Source organism: Eublepharis macularius, chromosome 6, assembly GCF_028583425.1.
Source record: "Eublepharis macularius isolate TG4126 chromosome 6, MPM_Emac_v1.0, whole genome shotgun sequence".
Taxonomy (NCBI): domain Eukaryota; kingdom Metazoa; phylum Chordata; class Lepidosauria; order Squamata; family Eublepharidae; genus Eublepharis; species Eublepharis macularius.
The window spans coordinates 74,816,077-74,838,441 of NC_072795.1; the positions used below are offsets into that span (position 1 = coordinate 74,816,077).

A 22,365-nucleotide genomic window follows, 5' to 3' on the forward strand; every position below is an offset into this window, starting at 1 on the left:
GGTTACAGCAGTTGCAAGGTATGCCTTTTTCTGTCTTCTGGCAGGTCTGGCAACTAGCATCCTATCCCTCTTCCCAGGACCTGGCATCAGTGATCCATGCAACAGTCACCTCCAGGCTGGACTACTGTAACTCGCTATACACAGAGCTACCCTTGGGTCTGATCCGGAAATTGCAACTGGTCCAGAATGTGGTGGCAAGTGTCCTTTCAGGGACACTATTCAGGGCTCATATTCATCCAGTGCGGTGCCAGCTGCACTGGCTCCCAATGGAGCTCCGGGTCCAGTTAAAGGTTTTGGTTCTGGTATTTAAAGCCCTTAATGTACTGGGACTGGCATTACCTGTGCGAATGCCTCCCCCAAATACCCAAAGGGCTCTACCCTCTGTGGATAACCAGCTACTGGTTGTCCCGGGTTCAAAGGACATTTGCCTTGCCTCAACCAGGGCCAGAGCCTTCTCAGCTCTGGCTCCAGCATGGTGGAATGCGGTCCCGTTGGAGATCTGGGCCCTATGGGATCTGTTGCAGTCCCACAAGGCCTGTAAGACGGAGGTGTTCTGCTGGGCCATTGGTTGAGGTGTTGGCAACCATCTTTCCTGACTGCCATGCCCGATACTCTGCTACCCTGGATGCTTATATTTTGGTTTACAACCAATAGCTTTTTGCAGGCTTTTAGGTCTATATAGCAGATGCCTTGTGTTGCTGATTTTATATGTACAGTTTTTCTGCATTTTAGTCTGTTTTAATCTATATGATTTTATTGTTGTGACCTGCGCTGAGCCTGCTAATGGAAGAATTGGATATAAATATGATTAAATAAATAAATACATGGTGTTTCAATGCTTATAACTATGAATATGGAAGGTCTTGACTTTCCAATTTTAGGGGTACTTTCCCTAAAAAAAAGCTAATAAATTTAGAAATGCTACATTTTCAGATGAAGGGCAGTTGGTGAGAAGCAACCACAAAAGAATATGTAGCCCAAACAAGGAATCTAGTAACTAAAAAACCCATATTAGACACAGTGACCTGGATCCAAAAATCTTAAGTGCTCAAGAAAGGACTTGAGTTTCCATGCTAGGGAGAACCGCTACTCCCTCCTGCTACGATCCTTTCCTCCACTGTGTTGGGTACCACTCCTCAACCCTTTAGAGTAGCTTTTGGGAGGATATGTAGCAGGACATTGTAGCAGAAAAGAGAAATAATGGAAACCTCTCATTTATGCAAGTGTGCTGTCTGCTTGTGTACAGGGATTGTTGGATCCAAGACAGTATTTTGGAGATTTAGCCATTTACTACTGTGCACTGCTGGGGCTCTCCCATGGTTGGTTGTAGCAGGAGAAAGAGGTCAGTGCAAAGTGCAGAGGCCTCATTTGGAGGGGGAGCCCACCGGAACACCACTGGCAGTTCCCCCAAGTCAAGTGGCCCCGCCCATTTGATTTTAGGACCTTTTGGGCTGTTTAGGCCTAAATTGGGGGCAAAATGGCCCAGATTGGGTCGGTGCTGGGTGGGGGAAACCTCCCCCGCCCAGCAACGATCCAGTCCCAGCTGTTTCGGCCCTAATCTGGGATGAAACAGGCCCCAAATAGCCATTTGGGGCCTGTTTTGGCTCGGACTGGGAACAAAACAGCCCAGATTGGGTCAGTGCCAGGCGGGGGAAGCATCCCCCACCCGGCACCGAGCTGGTCCTGGCCGTTTCGGCCCCGATCCAGGCCGAAATGGGCCTAAAATGGCCATTTTGGCCTGGATCGGGGCCGAAATGGCATGGCTCAGGGCTGAAACAGCCTGGATCAGGTCGGTGCCAGGTGGGGGAAGAATCCCCCACCAGGCACCGACCTAGTCCTGGCTGTTTTGGCCACAATTTGGCCCCAAACGGGCCCAAAATGGCCATTTTTGTGTGTTTCGACCCTGATTGGGTCGGAACGGCCAGGATCAGGTCAGTGCCAGGCTGAGGAGGCTTCCCCTGCCTGGCACTGACCCAACCCAGGCTGTTTCAGTCCTGATCTGGGCCAAACAGGGTCCAAACTGCCATTTTTGGCTATTTGGGGCCCATTTTGGCCAGGATCAGGTTCGAAACAGCCAGGATTGGGTCTGTGCCAGGGGAGACCCCTCCCCTGCCCAGCACTGACCCAATCTGGGCCATTTTGGGTCTGAAAATGGGCTGTTTCGGACAGAATTGGGGCCAAAACGGCCCTGATTGGGCCACTGCCAGGTGGGAGAACACTCCCCTGTCTGGCAGCAGCCAAATCCCGGCCATTTCGGCCTGATCAAGGGGTGTGGCATATGCTAATGAGTTGTGCTAATGAGTTCCTGCAGCTCTTTTTCTACGAAATGACCCCTGGTTGTATCCTACTAATTCAGTCCACAGAAAGAGCCAGAGTGAAGCTTTCTTTGAATGAAGGCATCACATTTAGCTGAGGTGCAGTGGTAGCATTCAACATAGTGTTCTGAATTCCAGCACACTTTGCCACACTGAGAAGTCTATTTCCCAGCAAAGTGGTTTAGAATACTTATTATAAGAGCTGTAGGAGTTGAAAACCCATGCATAGGAAGCAAAGTCTCTTCACTTTGGAGTGTCAGCTGTTCCTCAGTTTCCTTCACTTGCAGTACTAGAAACAAGTATACAATCAGCACCTGCTGGAGAGCAAATATTTTCCTTGCTTACTGACAAAATGATGATAGTTTCCAAGGATATACTTCTGCTTTATCCCATTAAATTAAGATCTGTTGGACAAGTGGAGAGTTATCCTTTGTGTTCCCTTCTTAAAGGTCGCACGAGGAGAGTGACCCTTAGTCATCTGAATTTCCTGGAAACGATAATCTCTTTCAACTGCATTCTTAATAATGGGTATTTGTGAAAAGACTCACTGATGTCAGTAGGCCCATGTGCCAGTGAGCATAGAATTGTCATCATATTTGAGAGAACAGAGAACGGGAACATCCAGTTAACGAATTGGGCTCCATAGTTCTATTACAAATGTGTTTCACAGATTTATTATAAGCAATAATTTTAGAGAGAGACCTTTATATTTCCTTCTGCATTTGATCTAATTTTGCAACTCCAAAGAAGAGGCATTAAATGGACACGCAAAGGATGATGGGGAGAACAATGGAAGAAGGCAATCTCCTTCTCCCGCCCATTTAAAGCCTAAGAAAATGTGACTAGTAAGCCAGCAACACTTTGTTCACATAATATAGGAACAAAATTTTCTCTTCAGGAAATGTTTATCAATATGAAATATTTCTAAAATGGAAATAAAATGCTGAATGAGGCATTTCTATAATAACAGTTGGACTGTTTATTTTGGCAAACTGTAGACTTCCTGACTCAAAGCCCAGCCTTACAGCAACCCTCAAAACAATTTCAGGTTGACTTTTTACCACTGATATTCAAATACGTTTCTCTGGAAAGGTATGGCATTTCTCTGTCTACAGAATTTTTATGAGACTATGATATAAATACCTATTTGAGAACACTCTAGGATGCTGGATCTGCTGTTTCAAGGAGGCTGGATTGGAAAACCTGATGTAGTAACTTCGACCCAGACATGAGGGGCTGCACTATAGCAATGGAGCTTCTGCTCCCATGTCACATAAATTGTTCCTCCTAGTCTGTGTGCAACTCTGCTACAGCATCCTTTTCAAAGCAATGGGGTGGGTGGGGGGGCAACCTGCACATGCAACATGCATCCCCCCCCACACACACACACCTGGGGGCTGCATCTGGGTGACTCTGGATTGTGGTGTATGAGTTTCAGCTGTCCAAGAAGAACTCATCTGCATAGGAAATTTATATACGCTAACAAGGGCAGTGGATGTTTCCTTAGCAAGATTTAATTTGTCTCAATAGCATGGCCAGCTGCTGTGCGATAAAACAAAGAATAAAGTTTAGCATTATATAGTGTCCAAAGCTCATGCTCTCAGTAATCCCTACATCACCCTTATCAGGTAAACCAGTAGTACTATCTTCTTATTGTGGAAAAGGAGTTCAGGTTGAGCGAGAGTGGGTTGCCTCCAGCTCGCAGGCCTTCCAGTCTGTTCATGGGTGAGATTTGGCTTTCTGGCTTGTGATCTCAGCTATCCACTATGCTGCGTGGGCTCTTAGGGAATGCTCCTCTTACAGGCATTACCCCCACCCCACCCAAGGAACCCAGGCCTGGTGTTTTACAGCTGTAGAATGGACACCAAGGCAACCCAAAACTGCTCTGCCTGGCTTGCAACTGTTGGGTCTGATCCTGCTCACAAATACACAGAAGTGTGGCTACTTACAAACCTGTACAAACAGGAATGCTGCACGAGTCCAGGACTAGTTGCTGTTTGTGCCACTGTAGCTCAGAATGAGTTTCTAGCATCCGCCTGCAAAACTGCTTTAGAAAAATAGTGAGATTCTTTAATTGTGATTATGGTTCATTTCTGTGTACGTTTCCATGAATAATTTCATCATTCTTGGATCCACAGTGGTTACTGGAGATGCTTTATCATCATATTTCTTTCTTATGAGGAAAAAAAAAGTTTCTTATTACTGCTGATTTCATTAACCTGCCATCTCTCTTTAGCTATAAACCACTTGGGGGTATAGATGGTATCTCTCTGTGTGTATTTAGGATGCCAAATCACCTGGGCGTTAATCTTGGATCAGGCATCTTTATTGCTTCTTCAAATGCTGTAGCCTTTCAAAGCTTTTTAATATACTCATGAATTTCAGAACCAACGTCCTTTGCTCTGATGATATCAAGTTTGCCCAGTGCTCACTGCCTGCTCTTCAAAAATCTGACACTTCACATTGTTACATCCCTATCACGAGATCCTCAGTAAGGAACAATCAGTTGCAGATGGACATAGACTTGCTGCTTTCAGCCTGCAGTGTAATTAGTGGAAAATATCTAATCTGAACCATGGTAGGTTTAATTGCAGTGAATGGATTCTACCAGTAGGTGTCGTTGCACCCTTGCACTCTCCATTCTCAGCAGCACAAGTCATTTTTGTTCAAGCACACACATTGACAGTAACAATCACACAAGGGGATTTTACTTTTACAACGTATTTTTCCTACCATGTAATACGTGGATGGCTAGTGTTCTAACTACAAGATTCCTATGTAGGTTGTCAAGATTCCTACAACTACAAGATTCCTATGTAGACTTGTCAATATGCAGGAAACTTCAGAATTCTGAAGTTAAGACTTACAACTCAATTAAAAACCTGAAAAAGACTATGAAAGACAGCATATAAGGAGCATGACTGTGAGGTAATTAACCAAACATAACAGATAGAAAATGCCTCAGAAATGACTAATTTAACTTTTACGGTTTGTACCACCGGAAGAGACAGTACTTTGGGAGGCTATTTATTTATTTAGAATATTTCTGGGCCACCTCTTCAGAGTCCTGCTTGAGGCAGGTTACAATAAAAACGACAGCTGCAAGATGCATTTGGAAACCACATTGAATACCCAACTTACCTGAAAAGCAGATTAGATCCCCCCCCCTCGTGCCATCAAGAAAAAGGGTCCACCATAAATTCACACGTAAGTTACCGTTATGTACAGTAATAAAACACCTTCATGTATAACCTTTTTTAAGGGGGGCTGTTTTACATTCAGGCTCATCTTCCTTCCTCATCTGTCACACATTTGCCTTGCTCTTCCTCCAAGGAGTCCAGGTATGTGTAGGTAGATCTCCTCTCTTCCATTTTATCCTTACAGCAGACACTGAACACACATCCATCTAGCTCAGTACTGATCTACTCTAACTCTCCAGGGTCTCAGGCAGAGAAATGTCTTCTACAACACTGTTCCTTGGGGCCCTTAAACTAAAGAGTGACCTTGAGACCCTCTGCAGGGAAACCACTAAGCCACATTCACTGTGTGACCACCATTTACATATGGAAACTTCTGTATATGTTTGAAGGGAATCTACCCATATAACTTTGCTTAGGGGTTCACCTAATCCATCCCATCATCTTGACACCTCCTTCAGTTTTAGCTCTGCTGCTCAGGGCGCAGGTCGGAAACTTTCACATTCTTCCTTCTTTTGCTGAGCAAGTATTTAATGCCAGCAATGTGCTAGGTACTGCACAGGATGGAGAAAAGTCACAATCTTCCTTCAGAACATTTATAATTTGTAATAAACAAGCAGGCTGGGGACAGAGGTAGGTGAGGATGAATATACTCAAGTTTTACCATAGCTATTGCATTTACTCAGCATTTATAATCTGCCCATTGGGAACTAAGACTGAACTGGAGGTGTGGGTCCAAAGCATATCCAAAACCGAGACAGCTGCTGAACCTATGTACAACTCATTTGCATAAGGGACACATAATACCCACACTGCAATTTAAAACTGGCTGCTTTCTCGCTGAAATGCATTCTTCGTGCTGTTTATGAACACACATTTGTCTTTTTACTCACAATTGCATCTGACCTCACCCACAGCTCTCTCATGGCTCACTGAGGGGAAACTAAACTTGCTTCAGCCTTAGCTCCCACCGTAATTTTTAAAATCTCAGGTCCTCCATTGTAAGGTTACAGAAAATGTACTTTCTGTTTACTCCCCAGAATATCTGTTCTGCTTAGTAATAGAAGTGGGCAGGTGCAAATGAACGGGCTTATAAAGAGTGCCTACAAACCACTGACTTGGAATACTGGCAAGACAGTAGATCAGTTTTAAATCATTGTTCCTACCATCTATGAGCACATTGCTTGGACCAGGCAATCAGAACAGCTGCATGTAATGCTGGGGGTGGTAAGCAGCACTTTGGCTACCTAGGAATCTATCAGTGGTTCACAGGGTTACAGGATCTGAATATAGTTTGACTGCTCCAAGAGACATCAGGCTTATAGATCACAAGCAACAAGACAGAGAGAAAAATTAATAATTTAAATATTTGAAATACGTAGCTCCCTGTAATAGAATAATCTTCTGGGGAAGATAACATTTCTTTAAAGTAAAATTCTGAAAACTAGGTACTGTAAGCCACTGGCAAAAAAAATTCTGTCTATCCCCTTGCATGCCTCTGGATGTGAGTGTTTAGAATTCACCAATCAACCTAGTTAAATTGCCAAAATAGTGGTGAGGTTACATTTTCAAAGAGAAAGCTGATTGGGGAATAATTTCCACTGTTCATCATCACCATGTCTCCTTTCTGTATACATTTTAAAAATATATATATTGTTCAAAATTGGTGCAAAATGCTGCAGCTTGACTGTTAGCAGGAGTGAACAGGAGCATGAATATCACTCCCATCCTGCAGTCACTCCACTGGCTACCTATCAGTCACCGTGCTCAATTCAAGGTATTGGTTATCACATACAAAGCTCTTCATGGCTTTGGTCTGGCATACCTACGGGACCACGTCCCTCCCTATGCTCCTCCACGGCAGCTTTGCTCATCTGAGCAGGGGCTCCTGCAGGTGCCACCCTGCACATGGGCGAAATCAACAACCCCTACGCCATGGAATGGCCTGCCCAAGAAGGTCAGGAGAGCCCCCACTCTCCTGGCTTTCTGCAAACGATACAAAACTGAATTATTCAAAAAGGCTTTTTACTCAGACAGGAGGGCTGCATTGTAGGGAGGGGGTCTCAGATGCTTCGCTAATAATTTAGGTCTTTACCACTATGTTGCCTTACATATTATCTGCTGCTTTAAATATGTACTCCTATATACTACCTTTGCTTCATGTTGTCTAATGTCAGTCCTAGAATTCATTATGTTCTGTTTCCGCATTTCTTCAACTCCGTATTGAATCCTTGTTAATGCTATATCAAAAAGAGTCCAGTAGCACCTTTAAGACTAACCAATTTTATTATAAAATTAGTTAGTCTTAAAGGTGCTACTGGACTCTTTTTGATTTTGTTAATGCTATGTCTTTGTTAACTTCTATTTATTTATCCTATGACATTGTTTATGGAAATGTTCTTGACATTGTATGGAAATGCCTGCCCTTGTCCTTGCCACTGATTGTACTAATCTCACACTATGTAATCTGCCTTGAGTCCCAGTGAGAAAGGCGGACTATAAATGACATAAATAAATAATAAATAAAGTTGCAAGTCTTAGAATAAATTAGTTTAATGTGCATAGGTAGTCCTGTTCAAAAGTTGCAGTGAATGCATGTACAATCCATGTACAGCATACACTTGATTTTTTAAAATACATGTACTGATCAGTTCTAATGTTACATCCATTGCATGTACAGCTGAACATGCGATACAAACTCCACATTTATCCAAGTGTTGGTACTTAGTTTTATTTGTAAAGTGAAGGCACATTGGCTGTTTATTACAAACAGATGTTCACACGTATATGCAGAGTGTATGTGCATTAACTGTAACATGTGAACAGGGCTTCTGAGTGTGGTGTACTTGTAATAGGAGGAAATTGAAAAACAGGGAAGAATTTAACCTTGATTCGGAAATAATATGGAAGGTTGAGTCCTCCCTCTGTCCTGCTCTCTCACACACATCCCTCTCACATCCTGATCCATACATGTTCCCATTTTCCACTGCACACAAGAATCCTGACCTTTCTTAGCTGATCAGAACTTGTAACAATCCTGACATTATTGATTCCTAGTTGGGGGAAAGATAAGGAAGAACATTTAGATGCACATCACTAGAAGATGCTTGGCACTCTCAGAGCACACAGGATGCATAAAGCGCCTTCTCTGTGCTTGTGTGTCTGGATACAGACTCTGCCCTGTCTTTTGGTCCTCCAGGGAAGATTTATGCATGGAAACCTATGTCTATGTGCAGATCTTCTTTCTGGATCAAGAGTGTCTTTCTCTTCCCCACCCTGTAGAGAAAAGATTAGCTATTCCCAAAATTACCAGCCCTCCAAATATGTCAAATCCATATACCATTTCTGTTGACGTCACAAATGTGTATTTCATAGTGAGGGTCAGTATCTTAACATGTACATGGAATTAACAATTCAGTTACAGAATCAGGGGGTAAACTGACACACAGAGCCAGCTGTTGGTGCCTAATCCGCTACTTGCACATACACACAAATGCACTAAGTGACTAGCCATAAAGAATTCTCCTGTGCCTTTAATAGTTGCCCAACAGGGAAAGGCTTAATGGGTGCTCCTCTCCCCATCACTGCAGCAGTGTAACGAGAAAAGCTGTCCCTGTGCTCCACAGCTCTTCAAGGCAATGGAGCCCTTGGGGTCCTGAATTGGCAATCTTAGTGCATGTACAAAAGATGCAACTAAGAGAAAGGGAAAGTGGCATGCTGAAGTCTCACTGACATTAACAGGGTTTGAACTGTGGACTTAAATACCACTGACACATCACTGAGATCTTGGATAGCCCCAGTTTTTCTCCAGGCAGCTAAAGTCCATTAATAAAATGATAAATAATAAATAGTCTGAAACTCAAATCCTTCAGTTAAATGACAATAATCTGTATCTACACAAAACCAGGTGACTGATTTCTCAACACACACAATCTCTGAAGAAACAATTTGCTTCTTGCTCTCTCTAGTAAGTCTTGTAGAAACTGTGTACAAACAAGGAGTCACTGGTTTGTGTAGAGTTTTTATATGTAAAACTGGAATAGGGTTATAGAACTAAACATTTATTCCAATCTCTCTCTCAGCCATACAGCCTCAGGCAGAATAATATGTGAATTAACCTGTATCAATACAGCCAACTGCTACAGATGGACCTGTGAACAGAGAACAGGCTTTAAAGAAATTCCCTGTGTCCAGCCTGCTTGGTAATGGGGAGGTGTAATGCATAACTAGCAATGGAAATGAGGTATTAAGACTGGGCAATTGGGTGTTTTAATGTATGAGCACAGAAGGGATTTCTGTTTCCAGAATGATAAGTCAGTAGGTAGAAAAAAATTCAAGTTGCACTGATTTCATTAACAGTTTATTAAGCAACTCAACTTTAGTTGACATTACTAGGATAGAAATATTTTGATTTTGGCAGGATATGCACTGAGGCTCCCCATGTGTAGCCTGGAGATGTGTGCATGGATGTGGGTGCATATGTGCCCATGCAAAAACATCATGCACAGTCATACTTGTAGCCTATAATTTGTTTGCATGGGTGAGAAGAGTTTGAGAAATGTTTGTAGAAGGATCCCTGTATGAGAGAAGCATGCACAAACTGTGTGCATTCTGGTGAAGAATATAGTTTACAAGTAGTGTGGCATCAACATATTCCTGAGCGCAAGCTGGTATTTGGAATGTGCAGTTGTCATATAGCTGTGTGTAGAGATGAAAAATGTGTTTATTTGCTTGGTACGTGGAATTATATGTAATGGTTGTAACGTGTGTTGATGGGTGGAAATATCTGCCTCAGGTACATATTGGACTTGTGAAGGTGGTGTATCCCTCATCCAGTTGCGATGTATGCAGATGCTTTCTGGTTCTCTTTGGGGACAAACGTCCTCAACAATTGTGATAATGTAAGTGGCTGAAGAGCAAGATCCGGTCCGATAGCACTTTAAAGACAAACTAATTTCCAAGGTTTTGAAAGTCAGTCTTGAGAGTCAAAGCTTCCTTCCGCTCTTCGTATTTGAAGGAAGGTCTGACTCTCGAAACCTCATACCTTGGAAATCTAGTTAGTCTTTAAGGTGTTACTGGACCCGGATCTTCTTCTTCGACTGCAGATCAACACGACCCACCCCAAGTTAGTCATGAGCAAGACTTACCAAAAGCCGCGACAGTTCAGTTAGTCGGGACTAACTCGTTCTTCTGCTTTCAATGAAGCACGACGACCGAGTAATGTGTGCACAGGAGGGTGGGGAGGAGAGGAAGGCCAGCCTGGACGGTGAGGGCCGTAGCGTGCGTGAGGCAGGTGTACATTACACGACAAGGCCGGTCGGGCGTTTGTGCGAGGGAGCGCCGGGAGGCTCCCCGGAAGAAGCGCGTTCGTGGCCGTCAAGGGTCCGGGAGAGCGCCGGCTCAGGGGCCACCCTCCCCAGCGAGAGCCGGGCTGTGCGTGCGCCGTCGGAAAGCGGGCCAGCGGGGGCCGGGGGAGCGCGCGGTCGAGAGGGGCGTGCGCCCTCCGTGGGCAGGCTGGGCGGCGGAGCCTGCCTCCTTCGCGGAGCAGTTGCGCGGCAGAGGCGGGGAAGCGCGCAGGGGGCCGTCCCCACGTGGCGCTGACGCTGCCGTTCGGCACCGCCGGTCCGATCCGGGGCTATAAAGGGAGCCGAAGGCAACACTTGAGCAGCCGACTCCGGGCGAGGATCGCGCGGGCTGGGCGGCCGAGAGGAGCCGCCCTTGTTCTCTCTTCCGGCTCGGCGGCGGGAGACCCCAGCGCAGCGCAGCGCCGCGGCGCGCCCGACCCGCCCAACTCTTGGCAAGCCCAACCTGGGATCCGCTTGGCTGAGAGGGACGTGATCTGCGCCCGCCCTGCGCGGAGTGCCTGGCGGAGAGGTCCCACCGCCGCCTGGCGGCCCTCCCTTCGCCAGGCGAAGGTAAGAGGAACTTTTGTCTCCCATCCCAGCGCCTTCGGATGGTCTCTTGAGAAGCAGACCCCCCCATCCACCCCACACACACCCGTGCTGAAGTCGGGGGGAGAGAAGGAGGCGGGGGCTGCTGCGCCTCCGTGATCTACCTCGAGATGATATAGCAGGGCAGGGCAGAGTCGATCCGCTCCCCGCTTGCCAGGCTCGGAGCCTTCCCTCTCTCAGTTCCGTCCTCGTCGCCACAAGCCAAAGGGGGCTATGGAAGCTGAAGGCAGTCGTCGTCCTCGCTGGCTGGATTAAGGCTCCCGCCGCCGCCGCCGCCGCCGCCCGGGAGTAGACCGGCTGGGCACTGAGCCCGTTGGCTCTTCTTCGCAGGTAGTGCTAGGACTACAGACGCCAACTCCCTCGCACAGAACTGGGGTGGATGTTTAACCTGGAGAGCCCGTTCACTGAGAGGGGGGGATTCTTCTCTTCCCTGGCACACCTGCGCTCTCGGCAGGAAGACGGCTACCTCCAGCACATGGATGGCAACGGGAGCCTCAACGGAAGTGATGTTGGGCATAAAGGGGGCCTTCCGTATCCTTTGCACATCTCCTTGGTCCTCATTGCCCTGGCTACCCTGCTCATGCTCTTCACCATCTTTGGCAACGTCTTGGTTATCATTGCTGTCTTCACTAGCCGGGCCCTCAAGGCCCCTCAGAACCTCTTTCTGGTCTCCTTGGCCTCGGCCGACATCTTGGTGGCCACCCTGGTTATCCCTTTTTCTTTAGCCAATGAGGTGATGGGCTACTGGTACTTTGGGACAGTGTGGTGTGAGATCTACCTGGCCTTGGATGTGCTATTTTGCACCTCTTCCATCGTACATCTCTGTGCCATCAGCCTCGATCGCTACTGGTCAATTACCCAGGCCATTGAATACAATCTCAAGCGCACCCCACGCCGCATTAAAAGCATCATCTTCCTTGTCTGGGTCATCTCGGCTGTTATCTCTTTCCCACCACTCATCTCCATCATGAAGCAGGGCGAACCAGACAATTCAGTCCGTCAGAAAGTAGACTCAAAGCAAGAAGGCAAGCCCTGCAGCATCAACACAGAACAATGGTACATCATCTCTTCCAGCATTGGCTCATTTTTTGCTCCTTGCCTTATCATGATCCTGGTTTATGTCCGTATTTACCAGATTGCAAAGAGGAGGACACGCGTGCCTCCTTGCAGGAGAGGGGAGAATACAGAGAGAAAGCAGACTGGATTCGCAGATAAGGAAGATGTTCCTGCCATGACCAGACTTAATGGGGACAAAGGAACCATGGCAGGAGGAAGTGAAGAAAGAGAAGAAGTCAATGGCATTGACATGGAGGACACGTCCTCCTCAGACCATAATGAGAACCATCAGCCCCGGAAGCAGGAGAAGGCACAGAGGGGAAAGGGTAAAACCAAACTAAGCCAGATTAAGCCTGGGGACAACTTGCCTACAAGAGTGGAAGAGGAGAGAAATGCCAAAGCTTCCAGGTGGAGGGGCAGGCAGAACCGAGAGAAACGCTTCACCTTTGTATTGGCAGTAGTGATCGGAGTGTTTGTGGTTTGCTGGTTCCCTTTCTTCTTTACCTACACCTTAACTGCTGTTTGCACGAGCTGCTATGTGCCTGATACCCTCTTCAAATTCTTCTTCTGGTTTGGTTATTGTAACAGCTCCCTGAACCCTGTCATCTACACCATCTTCAACCATGACTTCAGGAGGGCCTTCAAAAAGATTCTTTGCAGAGTAGACCGAAAACGGATTGTGTGAGAATCCAAGTTAATTTGCAGAGGTGATTTTTTTTCTCTCTTCCAGAGAGTCTCTTCACTGACTGGTTTTTGGATGAGGTCTTAGCTGATTTCTGAGCTCAGGCTCTTCAAAAACTTCAAGTGAAATGAAGTAATTAAAACATTAGCACACAAGCCTCAGCCCAAGTGGAATATTTCTGCTCAGTTGATGGAGTTGGAGACTTGACTGTAGGCATCATTTCTATACACTTGTAAGTTTGACTTGTTACAAAACTGAAATGAACTGACTGGGGTGGGGGAGGAAAGCCACAAAGATTAAAGGAATTCCTGTATTTCGGAAGCACTTTCATTCTGTTTTTTCCCCACTTTGGACAAATGTAATTAACCTTGAAGTCCTTGTAAAGCTACAGTATTGCATCTTTGGGGATCTGTATGTCTTTAATTTTGCTAAGAGAAATCGGCTTTGAAGCTTCTTTAAACATTTCTTGAGAACCTAAAGTATTGATAAAAAAATGAACAGACCACTGGAGCCATCTCATCACTGCTAAAATATGATAGTATTAAAATACCATGATTTCCAGTGTACTGTTGGATTTTGAGCTCATAAAAAAACTGGTAGCATACACTTCAAACAACCAGTGTTTTACTCTACTTCCTATGTGTAGCTTGCTTTTATTTCAGTTTTTTTGTGTTCTCTTTATGCAGTATTTGATAAATAGCTGTATCTCTTACTTTTTCCATCAAGAAAAACAAACAAATATTAAAAGTTTCACGATCAGCACAGAAGCTGTCAAAAGGCTAAACTCATTTTAACTTTTTTATGTTTAAGAGCAATCAGGTACTCAAAGGGTTAAGATAAATACCTCTCCTCCATATCTTGCATTGATGTAAGTTCAGTGCTTACTTATTTCCACAACCTGTGGCTGTAAATAGATAATGTGACAGGTATGTTTTTCTGTTCACAGCATTATTAACACTGATTTTTAGCAATTTCATTTATGCTATCTGTCTTGCTCAAGAAAACTTCCTTCATGCATGTGGGTACTTTGGTCTTTTAAATAATCCATAGAAACAATGTTTTTCATTCTTCCAGATTTGGTATATGAATATCTCATTTGATTTGTTTTAGAGTGAATATTACATACATTTATAAAGGAGAAAGGAAATTAATGGTGTAATTATACTGTTTATACTATGTGAGAATTCATACAGGTATTGGAAAAATTTAATAATTCTGAGAATTATTTTCATAATTTCCCCCCAGAAATATCAGTTGCAGATACTAATTTGTCTAGAAGAGCGGTATATAAGAGCAGTTGTTATTATTATTATTATAACTTGATGTTCTTGTACCACAGGATAAAATCCTGTTATTAAAGAGGAGGGGAGGAATTCGGAACATCTAACATGTTTTCATTTTAATTATAACTCAGATTATCCTTATATGGATGAATTGTCCCTTTTTTGGAATGTCAGCATTCCAGAATAGCTGTTTTTTTGGGGAATACCACACCTCTGCCGTACTCCAAAAGACCAAACATCTTACCTCAATGGTGCTTCTTAGGTTTGCAGTTGTAATCGGGCCAGCCCTGTTTAACCTAGCAAAACATGTGATGCTAATAGGGCAAGGGGGCGTAACTTTTTAGCATCAGACATGGTACTTGTAGATGATTTGAAATTGTTTTATAGCCGGAGAGCCTGATAAAACTGTTTACATATAACTTTATAATACAGAATTTTTAGATTGCTTTTTTAAAAAGAAAAGAGCAATCTTTTTGCAATATCTCAGTGAGAGAAAACTCTTCTGTAGAACTGCATATATCTACATTAAGATTTGTAATATGATTCTAAAATGCATTGTGCTAGCATGCAAGTGTTTATGGAAGGAGTGTATTCTGACTGATAAGCCAACCCAGTGCCACAAAATGTGATTCTCTGCCATTATAATCATGTTGTCAATGTATCACAGTTAGCTGTGCCAAGGCCAATGCTTAGGATCAGGGTTCCAGATCAGTATAATTACCAATCCCAATCCCTTACGTTAGTTTTTAGAACCTTTATTACTATGATTACTTCTAAAAGGCCATTTTCCTTCAAGATCACGGGGTGGCCTCCCATTTTATTCTTACAACTACCTGCTGAGGCAGGTTAAGCCAGACAGACAGTCACCCAGATAACTTCATGTGGTTAATAAAATTTCAAATGAAAGTTCTCATCCTAAGTCTGCATGTTTTTTCCCAGTTGCTGTAAGTATATCTAGAATTTCTCTAACAGGCATTTGAATGTTTACCAGTCGAAGAAAGGAATTAGACACTGAGAAATTTTGCTTTAACCTGAGGAAAACTGACTGTATAACTGCTTTGTCCTATGATGTCTTGTGTTATCAAAAAATAGTATTTCACTTGGAGCACAGTATGTCACCATAGCATCTTAGTTCCTAAGTTTACGTAAGTGTTCCAGAGGGGATTTGCCACTTTAGGGATGGGATACTACTTTGTAGTATTTTTTTAGCTGGTAGGAGTTCAGCTCTTTCATTTGAATGCAGAAAATTCAGTGCCTCATCATAACATTTCAACAGGAGACAAGATCGAAAACCACTTGCTCCAGTCTCTGAATTCTATGGAGAACTCCCCAAATATGGCAAAGAAAATCTTCCTTGAGTTACCACAACAATAATGTAATGTTCTAGAGGAAGATAAATGTACTTAAAGCCTCATTATCTGGCACAATTGTGTTTGAATTGTGTCCACATACTTTCATGAAGTGCTTTAGTTGGGGTATGGCAGCTCCCATTTGTACATGAAGCTTCGATCCTCACAAGAGCTTCTCTGTTACCTTCAGTGGAGGAAAGAATGGGTTTATAGTAGTCAAGACACTGGCCATGTTCAACAGGACGGTGTAGCGCACTCATGGGGCTATTAATATGGGGACAAAAGCCTTGAAAGCAGTTATCAGTTACATGGCCCATATGTTGGAATCCACGTGTTTGAGAAAGGCAGGTGGACTCTTTTTAGGACTGCAATATTAAGTGTAATGTATGCCATTATGAAACAAAAAGAAACTATCTTATGCTGGGATTGTTTTCCTGTTTTCTTTTTATTATAACTTCACCTGATACTCCATAATTACCATGCCATTTGCGCTTTTGAAGAGATGAATCAATGGAAAAGGCCATAATGAGTTTTTAAAAAATGAAATAAAATAAGTTTCTACCACAAAATGTATATTAAATTATGTCAGTCATCTGTATCTGCAGTAGCTTGTGGTTTTTAGGGACTTATTGGCAACTGGGAAATTGACCTTTGAAAGAACATACAGCAAGAGTCTCTTGTAGTTTGCATAAGCCATTGTTATGCCTCTTGTTCAACAAAACAACGGCCTGGTTCCTTGTGTGTAGTGACACACTGACAAATAAGCATTTGATATTCTTTGCTTTCTTCTTTCATGCCACAGCAAACCCATTCATGCATCTCTTACAGAACAAGGATTAGGGCTTAATTGTGCTTGATTTGTTCTGCATATTTAAATTTGTCATCTCTCTCCCCCTCTCCCAAATAAAATATTGGTCCAATATGCTGACAGATTGGTAAGTAATTAGGTTGCAAGTGGGAATTATAAAAGTAGGAAAAAATCAGTGCTTGTATACAGCCCAACACCAGTTGGTGCTTGAAGAACACACAGAAAAATTACTTGTTTAATTAATCACCCTCAAGAATGGAGTCCAGTTTTATATGTTAGAGTGAATAAGCGAATTTAAAACTGTGTGAAGAAAAATGACAAACAATAATTCCATAAACTCTACACTGAGAGACAGGGTTGGGAAGTAATGATAAAGCCTAATTAGTTGCTATAGAAATGAGCCTGGGGGATCTTTGGACTCTTCCAGGCCCTCTCACCGGACATGATACTCTAAGGAATGGCTGGATTCGTGGCAAGCCATTGCTGCTGGTTATGTCTGAGCCACAAATAATGGTATGCATTCTTCCCTGCAATACAGATATTGAACCATTGTTCAACCCTTGTTTGACATCCTGTCTTTTAGGGAAGAGCTTATCTTGTGTTATGTTATATTTAATCCTGGTTGGAAATCTTCTGAAGAGTTTATTTGACACTTTGTGGTTTAGACATAAGCAGCAGCTATGGTTTACTGTGAATCTTCGTTTGTCATGCAGATAGGGGAGGAGGGAAGGGAATGCACAAGTGCAAGAATTGCTGCAGTTTATTTACACAAGTGCCGAACTATGATTTGCACTGATGTCTGAATTTTCCATTGGTTTCTGGTTATATTTATTTTACTGCTGCTATTCATGGAGGATAGCACGCATTGTTTTTATCCACATATGTATTCTTATTCCTATAAGCTTGCATATCCACATCACTTTGAGCCTCATGTATATAGTATGTTATCCCATCACCAGCATGTTAGAACAGCATAACAGCTACTGTTCATTACCAACTGCAACTCTGCCATTCAGACAGCAGCTTGTACTGTGATAGTTACTCAGCAAAACTAGATCTACCTTCAGATGTAAGCATATACACAACAGTAACCCACTGTGAATGTCAGTTGTCTAGTGAGTGGACCTGTATGATATATGTTTTGTTGACAGGTTGATTACATTCACACTTTACATTTTTAGATAAGCAATTAAAAAAATAGATGGGAATGTTGAGGATTAAGTATATCAAAAGACTGTCCATTTTATGCCAGTGCTTTTCATCTCTTTTTCTGGACAAGCTGAGTTTGCACCAAACAGTTCATTACAAAAGGAATCGGAGTTTGTTCTTTGATTATTCAGCTCCCTGTTCTTTGCATTTCTGTTGCTGACTTTACTCAAACCTTAGTTCTTAAGAACTAAGTCATGGCTCTTTGGAAAGAGCCATGACTATAACATGGCATAAGACCATGTTCAGTTTAAAGATCCCAATTCTATGACAACTTCATATGTAGTAGTCTCTGGATAAGTTTGGCTGGTAATTGGAGGAGCAAGGGCAAGCTAGAAGGCAGCCTGTTGCATTTCCTGATCATTCATCTCTTGAAAGCTCAAAGTCTTTGCAGGTTATTTCTTTATTGCAACCAGTGCCCTAGCAAATGTTCTCAGTGATTGTATCTGTTTTACCCTTCATCAAATCTGTTTGCAAGAATTGCCCAGTTCCTCCCCCCCATATAATTTATTTGTGGCTTACTTGAGGCAGAAATTGGTTTGGCTCTTGGAGTTATAAGAGTTGGAAATAATGTATTGCATACATGCAAAATAAATAACTCTTATTGTCCTTCCTTTGCTACCATGAACATAGAATCAAAGTGAAAATAGAGAATTAGGAAATCCTGAGCCTTCTCTAATACATCAGCCATGAATATGAAATAGAATCCCAGAGAAAAAAATGCCAGGTCCAGTCGTGCCGTTGCTCCTTGAGAGCACTTCTGCTGCTTCTGCCCCAGGAGTTTTAGTGACGTCTTCACTGGCAGTTTGCCCAAAAGTTTTGGTTTCTTTTGTCATGGAAGAAACTAGTTTCTTTATTATTTTTGCATATGTTGCACTGCATAATAGCTTAATACAAAGAGAAAAAGAAAGGCATTTACGACAATTCATAAACAGCTAAAAGATATGTTTTATCTTTAACATTTTCATTCCAGTACATAATAAAAATTGCCCAGTATTTACAAAACCTGTCTATACACTGTAAATTATTTCTTTGTATCCTTTGATAGTAAAAACAAATAATTTCATGGAAATTTAACAGGCCTCTTGCATGAAATGTCTGAATGAGGATTAGCTGCAAACTGGATATTGGAAAGTAGTAAATGGTTCCCAGGTTATAACATTAATGCTGAAGCATGAGAAACTACCAGCTGAATGAGGGGTGGGTCTTTTATGGTTGCTACATTAAACAGATTCCATATTCTGGCTGTGATGTGTGGCTGGAACAGCTTGCCCTGTGTGAACCTCTTGCTGTGTGAACAATCTCCATGCCACTGCCAAATATTTTTTGTTGTCAAATGATGGTGGCAGAAAAATTGCCACTATTTAAAGTTGGTAGCCATGCTAGTCTGTCTGTAGCAGAAGAAAAGAGCAAGAGTCCAGCGGCACCTATAAGGCCAGCGAAATTTGTGGTAGGGTCTGAGCTTCCCTACCACAAGTTTTGCTGGCCTTATAGGTGCCGCTGGGCTACCTGCTCTTTTCTACTGCCATTATTTAAGGCAGTGCAAGTGAATCCACGGTGAAGCTGCTGTTCAGCTTATTGCTAGAGGAAGGGTTGCGGCTCAGTGGTAGAGCAGTTGTCTGGCATTTCCAGTTAAACAGATGTGATGCAAAAGAGCTCTGCCTGAGACCTTCTGAGTAGACAATGCTGACCTTGATAGATCAGTGTGGTCTGATGCAGTGTAAGAAGCATTGCAGCATGGAGCAGCCATCACACCGATCTTTTTTCAAGTTGGTTGTTGGGGGTTTTCCGGGCTGTATTGCCGTGGTCTTGGCATTGTAGTTCCTGACGTTTCGCCAGCAGCTGTGGCTGGCATCTTCAGAGGTGTAGCACCAAAAGACAGAGATCTCTCAGTGTCACAGTGTGGAAAAGATGTAGGTCATTTGTATCTACTCAGGAGGGGTGGGGTTGAGCTGAGTCATTCTGTAAGAGTTTCCCAGGGTGTGGAATGCTAATGGCGGGAGGCTTCACTGTATCCTGAGGGGGTTCTTTTGCATATGGATTGGTGCTTGATGTGCTAATCTTTTCTGCAGGGCTATTGTCGAGTATAGAGTGTTTTGTTAGCCTGGTGTTTTTCAGAACTGGAAACCATGCTCTGTTCATTCTTAAGGTTTCTTCTTTCCTGTTGAAGTTTTGCTTATGCTTGTGAATTTCAATGGCTTCCCTGTGCAGTCTGACAAAGTAGTTGGAAGTGTTGTCCAGTATTTTGGTGTCCTGGAATACTGGACAACACTTCCAACTACTTTGTCAGACTGCACAGGGAAGCCATTGAAATTCACAAGCATAAGCAAAACTTCAACAGGAAAGAAGAAACCTTAAGAATGAACAGAGCATGGGCTCCAGTTCTGAAAAACACCAGGCCAACAAAACACTCCACACCCGACAATAGCCCTGCAGAGAAGATTAGCACATCAAGCACCAATCCATATGCAAAAGAACCTCCTCAGGTTACAGTGAAGCCTCCCGCCATTAGCATTCCACACCCTGGGAAACTCTTACAGAATGACTCAGCTCAACCCCACCCCTCCTGAGTAGATACAAATGACCTACATCTTTTCCACACTGTGACACTGAGAGATCTCTGTCTTTTGGTGCTACACCTCTGAAGATGCCAGCCACAGCTGCTGGCGAAACGTCAGGAACTACAATGCCAAGACCACGGCAATACAGCCCGGAAAACCCCCAACAACCATCGTTCTCCGGCCGTGAAAGCCTTCGACAATACATTTTTTCAAGTTATTTTTTTCAACTGGTGATGGAAATTGGAGAGCTTAATCAATTTTTTTTTCTGGAAAAGCAGACAAAGCAAAGCTAGGCTTATGGTGGAGGATCTTTGCTTAAAAGAAAGTGGGTCTTGAGGTGGATACTTGAAAGAGCAAAGGAAGGCAGCCTGATAAACACAGAGGGAGCAGGTTCCATGCATTATTAGCACCAAACATAGGAATAGGGATGGGAGATGAAGACAAGAAAGGAACAGAAGCCGTGGAAAGGGGAAATGAAAGAGAAGATACTCTCCAATGTGAAGAGCGACAGCATTTTGAAGTAAAGTTTAATACCCTGAAGTGGAAACAAAGTGTGACAGGAAGGTAGCACTGTGATTTATGGAAAGAATAGCCTTTGTTTAGTGTTGTGAGATTAAGTTGAAATTGGCAAAGCTTTTCTGAGCAGATAGGAGAGGCTAGAGGATGCCATAGAATTCCAGAGTGCAATTGACTAGACGGCAGTATTTGCAGGCATTCTAGAGCATATGATCAACCTGCTTTTGGCAGCTGCTTTTCTTTGCCTGTGCACATTGGCTGCCTGCTCATAATGACAAGTTGCCTGACTCTCAGAGTGGATCTGGTGGAACCTTCAGAAGGGAGAACAGAAAGTTCATCTGAAACAGAAGTCTGTATCTCCCCCATGCATCAACGTGCAGGTTACTTCCGCATTGGGTGTATATAGTCTCTAGGGGAAGGGAGGAGAAGACTATGTAAAAATCTATTTTTGGTATGACTGAGATGCAGGCAACTGAAGCATTCAGCACTTCCTTATCCTCTTGCTAATCAATGTCTTGAGAGAAGTTACTCTTGTTAGCTCTGAACAGAAGGTGGTATTTTTCACACTACTCCACTCATCCCACAGATTTGCAGCAGCATTCAAAACTCTGACTTCAGCATGGGGAAACAGATAGATGATCCGCTTACCACAACTACAAAAGAAAAATAATGGTGGGATAGTGAAGCTCTACTATGAAATGGGGGAGTTTATAAGTGCCACAGAGGATCACGCCAAATTTTGCACCAGGTGACCTTGAACGTCGGACATATGAACTTGGGTGGACAATATGTTTCTCAACCTAAGTGGCTTAATAGCATTTGCCATTCTCCAGTGAAATGGATGTGATTTCCAATGGATATTGGCAACTTGTTTCAAGCCTTTTACCATATACAGTTCTAACTATTGTTTAAAATTGATTACCAGACACAAAAGAAGTGAACTGTATTAGTAGCAAGAGTCCTGTCCACATAGCATCAAACAGGACAGGTTAAGAGGACTGCGAGGAAAAAGAATGGATTCGGGGGGGGGGCGAGGATTGGGCTTCCTTGGTTTTATTGAAATTAACACTGGTTAATCAGCCCAAGGGTCACTTCTGTACAACTGAATGGAAAACATGTCTCTGGGTTCTCTAACAGCCTACATAATTCCGAAGCATTTGTAAGAATGCATGTGGTTCAGGTTATATCTTGAATAATAAAGTTCACACTGTGCATCTCTAGCAGGTAATAATACATTTTGTGCTTATTCTAGAGTTTCTTTCTGGTGAGTGTTTTCGGTGTAAATAGGCCGTATCCCTTTTATCAGATACCATAAAATCTGTGAAGGGGTGCGCCTCTGGTCACATACGTTATGTAGTCCAGCTGTCAAACCTTACTCCCTTGGCTGCTTCCAAATGAAGGATATCTCTGCTTTGTTCCCCCACCCCTTTTCTTTTGGAGC

At 43.3% G+C, this 22,365-nt stretch overlaps 1 protein-coding gene and 1 long non-coding RNA gene across 2 annotated transcripts in view; one reads left to right on the top strand and one right to left on the bottom strand.

The window, feature by feature from the left end:
- LOC129331874 (uncharacterized) overlaps positions 1-10,962 on the bottom strand; it is a 46,571-nt gene extending 35,609 nt beyond the window's left edge. Inside the window, exon 1 of the long non-coding RNA XR_008597294.1 lies at positions 10,660-10,962. This is a non-coding gene — a long non-coding RNA (uncharacterized LOC129331874). The remainder of the gene's footprint in view (positions 1-10,659) is intronic.
- Positions 10,963-11,069: 107 nt separating this feature from the next.
- Positions 11,070-16,456, top strand: ADRA2A (adrenoceptor alpha 2A). Its single transcript, XM_054984255.1, has one exon. It carries the CDS (start codon positions 11,843-11,845, stop codon positions 13,202-13,204), a length of 1,362 nt encoding a protein of 453 aa, XP_054840230.1. The 5' UTR covers positions 11,070-11,842; the 3' UTR covers positions 13,205-16,456.
- The last annotated feature ends 5,909 nt before the right edge of the window (positions 16,457-22,365 follow it).